The sequence below is a fragment of the Triticum urartu genome, chromosome 3 (assembly GCF_003073215.2).
Source record: "Triticum urartu cultivar G1812 chromosome 3, Tu2.1, whole genome shotgun sequence".
NCBI classification, from domain to species: Eukaryota; Viridiplantae; Streptophyta; class Magnoliopsida; order Poales; family Poaceae; genus Triticum; species Triticum urartu.
In genome coordinates, this window is record NC_053024.1 from 115,788,458 (window position 1) to 115,797,704 (window position 9,247).

Consider the following 9,247-nt stretch of genomic DNA (forward strand, 5'->3'; position numbering starts at 1 on the left):
GGAATTTGACTTGAAATATGCAGAGGGAGAAAATATGAGAGAGTTTACAAGAAGATGCAACGGCTGTTCATGCTTGGCATTCTTGTACCCAACCCAACACAGACCCACGGTGTCAATAGGAACAGTCAGGGAGGGGGCCCTGATACAACAGTGCTAAGCTGACCCACTTCATTTATTCATCCAGGTATCACACAGTACATCAAATTACTAAGCCCCAAAACTTTTCCGGCGTGTATGGTCCGCCGTAAAGCGAGCGACTACTACCAGGGTTCAGTTCTTTCTACATGATCCTTAACGAACTACTTTCTTCAAACACTAAACTTTAACCGAGACTCTTGACCACCTTCTCAGCCTTTTCCTTCAGAACATGTAAAGTTACCGTGCGAGCATCAGCAGCACCAACACCGTGGTAGATCCGATCCGGGAGCACTTCACATCACATCTACTACCAGTAATTTTTCGGCATTATCGACGGCCAAGACTCGCTCAGGAAGCCTCAACGGCGTGGAAGAACGGCTGGAGGATCCACTCGTAGGCTATGTATGCGTCGCCCTCATCGTGTACTCTGCCACAAGCTTTGAGAACAGGGACGACTTGTTCTCCAGCAGCTTGGCCGGCGTGTCATGCTCCACGGCCACACCTGCATAAGATTGGCACGGGGTTTATCAGACCAACAGATGTGCCAAGCACATGGGATTAGCAGAAGAATTAGCGAGGCGCGATCGTGATTTGTTTTAATGGTGTGATTGCTGACCGTTGTCGAGGAGCAGAACCATGTCGCTGTCGAGGACCGACGTGATTCGATGCGCAATCGTGATGACCGTCGCCTCCGAGAAGTTCTCACGCAGCGTTTTCTGGATCATGTTGTCTGTCGCGGTATCCACTGAGGCAGTGGCTTCGTCCAGAACCAGTATCTTGGTCCGTTTCAGAATCACTCTTCCGAGACAGACTAGCTGGCGCTGGCCCACGCTCCAGTTCTCTCCGTTCTCGATCACTGCAAGGGAAAATAGCATGAATTTTCAGTTTACAGAAGCAGTGGCACGTGTTATATAATTTTCAAATCTTGGAAGAGAAGAGCTGGTATTGGGAAATGTGCGAACGGTGAGCAAACTGAGTTTCAGACTTTCAACTGCATGACTGAAAATAAACATATCAGATATCAGACCTGGCGAGTCGAGTTTCAGCTCCTTCTTCCTGACCTCATCTCCCAGCTGACAGTTATCCAAGGCCTGAAATGGAGCAAAAGATTCAGACTGCAACTTTCCAAGAGGTTCTCGACTATTTTGGAAGTATTTGACGACTGACAAGAAATGAAGCATGTGAAGGCGAAACTACCTCCCAGATTTGATCGTCATTGTACTCGTTAAGAGGGTCAAGGTTGCTCCTCACAGTTCCCTCAAACATCGTTGGATCTTGTGGAATGATGCTAAGTCTAGATCTCAGATCGTGCAGCCCGATGGTGCAGATGTCAACACCATCTACCAGTATCTGACCGACAGTAGGCTCGACAATTCGGAAAAGGGCCTGTATGAGTGTTGATTTACCACTGCCTGTTCTTCCAACAATACCGGTCTTCATGCCTCCAGGAAAAGTGACGTTAAGGCCCTTCAGAACAAATGGTAGTTGTGGAGCATATCTCACCTGCAGAAATTTGACAAGTTAAGGACCAGCACTATCTAGAATAAATTGGTTATTTCTCATTTGATAAAAAGCTGAATCTGCAATTCGTTTCTCATCAGACTGGATTTATAATAGTTCACTTGCAATGGCAAAAATATGAAATTTCTGCACAACAACACGGTAAAAGGAAAGGAGAACATAATTAAACTGGAGGAAAAAAGGAAAGAGTACTTACATGGACGTCACAAAGCTGAATTTCTCCCTCTGACGGCCAGTTATGGGGCAACTTATCTTCTGACATTGTAAGTGGGGGTTCTTCAGGAATGCTTATGTATTGCAGAATTCTTTCTACTGATATGATCTTGTTCTCCAAATTGCACATGCTCCACACAACCCATGCTTGCAGCATGTTCAAGTTAAGCCCATATGTGACCGCGAGACCAGCAATACCTGAAAGCAGGATGTAGATTTAGTTGCAAGCCCATATCAAGTCACGTCTAATCTTCTACCATTACTCGGTATAAATATTGTTCCGAACTAGTAACATTCTAACCTGGATCGATGATACCAGTTGGTAGACTGATAAGAAATACCAAAGCGAATGCAAATGTAAAGGACGACAGTGTATCCAAGCGGAAACAAAGCCACTCCATTGCTGCAGCATTGTAGAATTTCGGTCGAGAGTAGGCATCCATTAGATGGCTATTAGTTGATACAAACTGATTTTCTTTGCCAAAACTTCTGATGGTGGTTGATCCAGTAATTGATTCAGCAAAATGTTGTATGATAGGAGCTTTGCAAACCCCTACCAGCCTTTGCAGCTCTCTGGCCGTCTCAATGTAGTAGCGCTGCAAGATGATAGATGTAATAAGGTGCTGATCTTGCAGTTAAAAAAAAAATGAAGAATAGTAAATATTAAATAGATTAAATTACCTGGTAGTAGAAGCAGATAATGATCACAGGAACGAACACAAGAAACACCTGCCATGCTACCTGAGACATCACCGCAATAATTCCAACTAGTTGTATGATGGAAAACGCAACAGAACCCATCTGGTAAGCGATGTTTGTATCCACTTCGCTTTGATCAGTTGAAGCCTAAACAGTTCAATCTTGAGTGAGCGATAATCGAAGTAAACAAATCAAACTTTCCAGGAAATCTGAGGAGATGCAGATGACTTACTCTATTCAAGATGCGCCCACTTGGAGTGGAATCGAAGAAAGACATAGGAGCTCTGAATATGGCCATATGCATCTTGTTGAACAACAGAGTTGCTGTTTTGTATGCAGCTGTCACAAGAAACAGTGCCCTTATGAGGATGCACAGCGAACTTGCAACAGCCAATGCCACAAAGACATAGATCAGTGTCGACGTGCTCACTGGAGGCTTGGCGTCTTTCGACACAGGAGAAGCCCAAGCCATCCAGTAATTGCTAGCAATCTGAAGTACTTGGAAAAGTAGCTGTGCTATCAACACGAATGGTACGAGAGCTCCGCCGTAAGCCAATGTGAGGTACTTCCAGTAGACCCAGAACCCCACCCTGCCCTTTTCCCTTTCTTCTTCCTGCACCAGCTGCCCACTCTGAACCTTGTCACCGTCGTCTTTGCCATTTTGTTTATCTTTCTCTTCAGATGATGACAATGACCTGGATAGGCTTAAAGAGATCGTTTCACTGCCTCCATTAGCAACATCAATCACGTCCAATGCTGTGAGAGCATCTTGGTGAGCACCAACCAGTTCCATTAGCTCTTCCCCTGAACCAAGTATATCGTTGTATTTGCCTGCTTGTGCTATCCTCCCACCCTTCATTACCTACATTAAAATTATCTTGTAAGGAGAACCGAACAATTTATGGCAATAAAATTTACATGAAACATTTTCCAGTGAAATTCTCACCAGAATAAGATCAGCTGAAGGCAGGAATTCAATCTGGTGAGTGACATAAACCACTGTTTTTGAAGCCAAAGCCCCAAGCAAGCATTCCTGCAAATGGAAGAAACCTTAATAAGCAACATGTTCTCAAACTCCTATATTGAACAAAAAAAATTATTATACCTTGAAAAGGTGGGATCCTGTATGGGCATCGACTGCGCTGAACGGATCATCAAACAAATAGATGTCGGCGTCCTGATACAAAGCTCGGGCTATCTGAATCCTTTGCTTCTGTCCGCCACTAAGATTTATGCCTCGCTCTCCAATGACTGTCTTGTCACCGAATGGCAAGATCTCCAAGTCTTTCTTCAGCGAACACCACTCAAGAACCCTGTCATATTTCTCACTGTCCATCTCCTTGCCGAACAGTATGTTGTCCTGAATTTTGCCGCTCTGTATCCATGCCGTCTGGCTGACATATGCCATTGTTCCACAAGTCTTGACCTCTCCTGATAGCTTTGGCACCTCACCAAGAATGCAAGAGAGCAAGCTTGATTTTCCAGAGCCGACCGTCCCACAGACTGCAACACGCATGCCTTGCTGAGCTTGAAAGTTCAGGTCCTTCAGCGTTGGCAGCTCAGGTGAGCCGTCCCAGGAGAAGCACCCATTGCTGACCTCAATTGCAACATTGGAGCTACCACTTGGTAGCCTCTCCACAGCATCCGTCGGCAACTCCTCAAGGCATAGGAAAGATGCTATCCTGTCAAGAGACACCTTGGTCTGAATCATCATCGAGATTGTGTCAGGAAGGTTGTATATTGGTTCTTGAAGCACCCGGAACGTGGCCAATGCAGACAGCACCTTCCCTGACTCCAATGGTATCCCTAAGAGCATGCAAGCTCCGAAGGTTACCACAGCGACAAAGGTCGGGGCACCCCAGAACACGAAGGTGGCCGCGGTCGATGTGTAAAGGTACTTCTTGAGCCAGCTTGTCTCTGTCGTCCTGAGGTCAATGATCTTGGACAAGAACTTCATCTCCCACCCCTGCAGTTTAAGAATTCTCATGTTGCGCAGGATCTCAGATGTCGCCTTCATCCTGACATCCTTGCAGTCCATGAGCTTCTGCTGGAACTTCTCCTGCATTTTCATGGGAGGCACATTTGCAAGCATGACCACAATGGTGGCACCGAGCGCCGCAAGCGACGCTACCCCCAGGGTGGAGTACAAGATGAACAATGCCATGCCTACTTGGAGTGGTACCAACCAGAGATCGTGCATGTACCATGAGAAGAGGCCGACTCGGTCGGCGTCCACGCTGATGATGTTGATCATCTCGCCGCTCGTGCGGCTCTGTCTGGAGGTGCTGGACAGAGAGAGCCCTTTCTGGTACACGACGGAGACGAGCGCGGAGCGAGCACGTATCCCGGCTTGCTGCAGCCGGAAGAACCAGTGCCGTTGTGACAAGCACTCAAACACCTTGGCTACGATGAAGGTGACAACAAGGAGCTTCCCCTTGCTGGCGTACCTCTCGTCGCCGTTGAGGTACTGCACCAGGGAGTCTATGAGGTACGGGCCAACGTAGGTGGCCAGGTTGTAGATGAGCGCGTAGAGCGCGGTCACCGCGATGTGCCACCACACGGTGCGCACAAGGGCCTTGGTGAGCTTGAACGCGGTGAACTTGGGGCCAGAGCCGTCGCCGGCTTGAGCTTCCAGGTTCGTCTTGAACGAGGGGAGCAGGCCGGCCACGCTGTCGGCATGATCAAGGTCCGGGACGTCGTCGAGGCCGAGGGCCTTCTTGTAGCCGACGGCGAGCAGGGGCCCCATCCAGGAGAAGGTGAGGACGCTGAGGAAGCCGGCGCTCGTGAAGAGGGAAGCGTCGACGGTGTCGTCGCCGCGGCTCTCGCTCGCGCCGTTGAGCAGAGGCTCCTCGGAAGCAGAGCCGCCCGTCGTCTTGGCCGAGAACCCGGCGACGAGTAGCGCCACGGCTGCGAGGACCTCAACGGCGTCGCGCGCCCACGGAAGCGCGGGCACGGGGACCCCGTAGCAGAGGCTCGTCGCGGCGTGGACGGCGAGGGCGAGCACGGAGAGGAGCAGAAAGAGCGCCCACCAGAGCTTGAGCGGCGCGGCGAACCTCTCCTCCCCGTGGCTCCGGTACTGGAGCTGCAGGTAGGCCGCGAGCAGCAGCCACGCCACCGCGCGCGCCGCGGCGTCCGCCTGGTCGGCCACCGCGTCGGGCGCCCCCCACCCGGCCCCGCTGTTGTCGAGGTACCACGAGACGAGCGAGTACGCGCCGAGGAAGACCTCGGACGCCGCCAGAGCCCACGTGGCGCGCACCGCGAACAGGCCCCACCGGAACCCGGCGCGGCCGCCTCTCGCCGCAGCGGCTGATTCCTTGCCGCGGGGGGCGGCGGCGAAGAGGAGGCGGGCCGCGACGGCGAGTGCGAGCAGGAGGTGGGCCCCGGCGCCGAGGCCGTGGAGGAGAAGCGGCCGCAGGAAGACGGGGAGGGCGGCCGGCTCCGCCATCGCTGCCGCGAAAGGCGACGACGACGACGACGCCGCGGTGGGCATGGACGGGCGCAGGCTGGGTGAGTGGAGCGCCGGAGCGGGCGGGCGGGGGTTATATAGGGGGCCGGGCGGCGACACGTGCGCGGGGAAGAGTCGTGACGGCGACGGGGCGGCTGCGGCTGCGGCGCGGCGCGGGTCCTTGGGGTCCAAGACACCTCCCTCCAGCCCACCCCACCACCCCCCGCGTCCCCACCCACCCACGTCCCGCCGCGGCCGCGCCGGAGGGGAGCCAAGGATGGAGGATCGCCGGAGAGCGGAGGGGGGAGAGGTGAGTGAATCAAAATTGGGGTTTTGGTTGTGGCGGTGCCCCCGGGCGATCGGAACAAGCGGTGGCGACTGGCGGGGCGGCAGTCGAGATAAATGAGCTGCAGAATCCCGGCCCGGCACGGCCGGGGTTTTGACCACGCCTCCCTCCCCCGCCCCAAGAGCAATTTGTTAAGAGTATCTTCCACCGCACGGTTTAAAAATCTCCTTCGCAAAATCCGACGACGAGATAATAAAAGGTGGTGGCTCTGTTGGGTCCCCCCCCCCCCCCGAAATGTGGCACTAGCATCCTGTTATTACCGTAGCCCAGATATAATGGCTTTGTGTAATTATTACCTCAGTTTAATATGGACTGTGCGCAGTTTTTTTTAATTTTTTTTAAGAGTACGCAATCGCGTACCTTAGCTTTATAGAAGGCAGAAATATGTACAAGAATGTGATACAAAGAGTCCAGGCGGCACACACTAGGCCACCCTCCGGCCCGAAGACTCCACTCCTAGCACTAAACTCGACTACTCACAAAATACATTGACTCCGGTACCTCCCGCCCTAACCCAAGTTTGCAGCTCATCGAACACTTGAGAGATGAAAGTTGCTACAGTAGACACTTCTCTCCTAGGGCCGAAGACCATTCCGTTGCGATGCTTCCAAAGGTGCCAACAAACAATCATGATAAGTGAGTCAAACCCCTTTCTGTTCTCCTTCGGCATCCTCTTGCGGGTCTCCATCCACCAAGATATAATGGAGTCGTTGGTTGTAGGCACAAGCATGATGTTGATGCTGGCTCTCAAGAAGCAGCAGTGCCAGACTTGCCGAGCGAAGACACATCGGAGCAAGATGTGGTCCACTGAGTCTTCCTCCTGATCATAAATGTAGCAAGGTGAGATTTGGTCTTGCAGTCCGTGACGCAGGCGCCGATCTGATGTCCATAGTCTGTAATGAGTGGCCAGCCACATGAATAGCTTGCACGACAAAGGCGCCCAACATTTCCAAATCGCCATAGCTGGTGCAAAACGGATGCTTCCCTGCCACATCATCTCATAGGCTGATTTTGAGGTGTATGAGCCTCCAGTATTCCATCTCCAGATGGGGACATTAGTTTGTGTCGGCACCAGGATAATCTCAATCATGATTTCCCAGAGGTGAATGATCTGGATCATGGCATCCGCGGAAGGGCTTCCAGATATGTCGTCAGCCCAACGGTGAGAAGATAGAGCTTCACTGACCGTTCGCCTGTTGATGATTTGTGTGCGTACTAGCGCGAGAACCAAGGGTGCAACATCAGCCACAGACTGTCTCTCGATCCATCTGTCCTTCCAAAATAATGTTGGGCGCCTTGCAGCTTCATGATGATCGTCAGCTAGAGGTAGCAAGTCCAGCAGCATCCTTGCATCTGCTTTTTTTCCCACAAGTTAAGTCCAGCGACATTTTTGTTTCCACCATACTGTATTGGTGAACGTAGTGTGTGCCCCTCTTGTAATCGGGAAAAAGGAAGGCAAGTCAGTTCATCGCTCGATCAGTCTGGCAGACGACGTCTACTAGATTCGGCTGTGCAACACTGAAAGAAGAGCGGGAATCGAACCACAGCTCTCTTAGACACTGGGAACGGCTCGTCTCCATGACGCCTCAGAGCTGCAGAAAGGGCCTCAAGACAATGTTGCTGTTGATCACCTGGGAGCTTTGGAAAGAGAGGAACGCATGTGTCTTCAGGGGAAAAACGCCACAGACGGAGGATGTTCTGTGAGCCATTAGGAGCACGCTGGAGCTCTGACGGCTTGTAGGAGCAAGATGTCTTGAGCCCCCGTTCGGGGAAAATGTAGCGAGATAAAACCCTTCGTTTCTTTTAGTTTGGGAAGCGAGATCTCCCAATTTCTGGTAAACCACGATCACTTGATTATCCTTGTATTTCCCGTTGCTTTCTTCTAAATCAATGAAGCCGGTGACCCCGGATCTTTCAAAAAAAAGTTCATCGATCGATCTCACGCTGGAACCACATGCGGGTTCGTACGATAGAGACTCTCTCCTGATAATATCGCTGCCCAGCTTTGTCGGTTCTCACTTCTTCTGTAAATGTACTACTAGGAGTAGTATATAACAGTTTTTCTGCTTGTTTTTTCCAATCGGGTGTATTCCCTCCGTTCGGAATTACTTGTCTCGGATATGGATGTATCTAGAACTAAACTACATCTAGATACATTCATTTTTGCGACAAATAATTCCGAACGGAGGGAGTATTATGCAACCAAACACAGGTGCACCCCAATTCTAACACATATAGCTAATTCATGAGCCACTCTATTTTGACCATGACTAGTTTTACGGGGGATAAAAAGCTTGATTCTCCAAGAAAGACTTGATCTCAGCCATCAAATGGCTATTCCTAGACCCAACCAGTGAAATGCTAGTGAGAGCTTGCAAAGCAACAGTCGTGTCTGTTTCAGGTGGACAGGAAGCTCCGATCGTCGCGAGGTTAACGACACACCTTCCATGATTGCGCTTAGTTCCACTTAGAGGACATCGCCAAAGTGGAGCCTTCACCACTTCATCTCTTAGTGTTATATAGCCGGCGCCGCATGCATGGCAGGAGTGGGGGAGGATTGTGACAACGATGGCAGTCAAGGGGGTGGTTGCAACGTGGGGCCATCTCCTTGGGGTGCAAAACACCTCCCTACCCTCCGTTCGTTTTACTAGTGTGGCCACCCACCTAGGTTGGCTGCGATGAAGGGGGGCTGCGACGGAGGATCCCTTTTCACCTCTGCGCCTCGATTAATCCAATACAATTGGGGAGGATGGAGGAGGGGGTGATTGATGGGATCAAAGCGGCGGAAGGGGGGAGGCCTTATTTGGCTTGTAGGAATTTCATATAAATCTTGTAGGATTCCAATCCATATGAATTTTCTCTATGGAAGCCCTTTGTATCACAGG

General features: G+C 51.1%; 1 protein-coding gene across 1 annotated transcript; it reads right to left on the minus strand.

The window, feature by feature from the left end:
- Positions 1-154: 154 nt before the first annotated feature.
- LOC125543202 (ABC transporter C family member 3-like) lies at positions 155-6,229 on the minus strand. The gene is made up of 10 exons (XM_048706469.1): positions 3,677-6,229; positions 3,518-3,604; positions 2,804-3,433; positions 2,554-2,718; positions 2,174-2,468; positions 1,856-2,070; positions 1,336-1,641; positions 1,166-1,229; positions 755-994; positions 155-640 (listed from the first exon to the last, which is right to left on the minus strand). Exons 1-10 carry the CDS (start codon positions 6,059-6,061, stop codon positions 537-539), a joined length of 4,491 nt encoding a protein of 1,496 aa, XP_048562426.1. The 5' UTR covers positions 6,062-6,229; the 3' UTR covers positions 155-536.
- Between the last annotated feature and the right edge of the window lie 3,018 nt (positions 6,230-9,247).

What these genes read in the sequence shown, in the direction of transcription:
- LOC125543202 (XM_048706469.1), bottom strand. Translation starts at nt 6,061, where the DNA reads ATGCCCACCGCGGCGTCGTCGTCGTCGTCGCCTTTCGCGGCAGCGATG. An exon ending in AACTGGTATCATCGATCCAG is followed by an intron (nt 2,071 to 2,173) that starts GTTAGAATGTTA and finishes TCCTGCTTTCAG; the next exon opens with GTATTGCTGGTCTCGCGGTC. An exon ending in ATGACGATCAAATCTGGGAG is followed by an intron (nt 1,230 to 1,335) that starts GTAGTTTCGCCT and finishes GCTCCATTTCAG; the next exon opens with GCCTTGGATAACTGTCAGCT.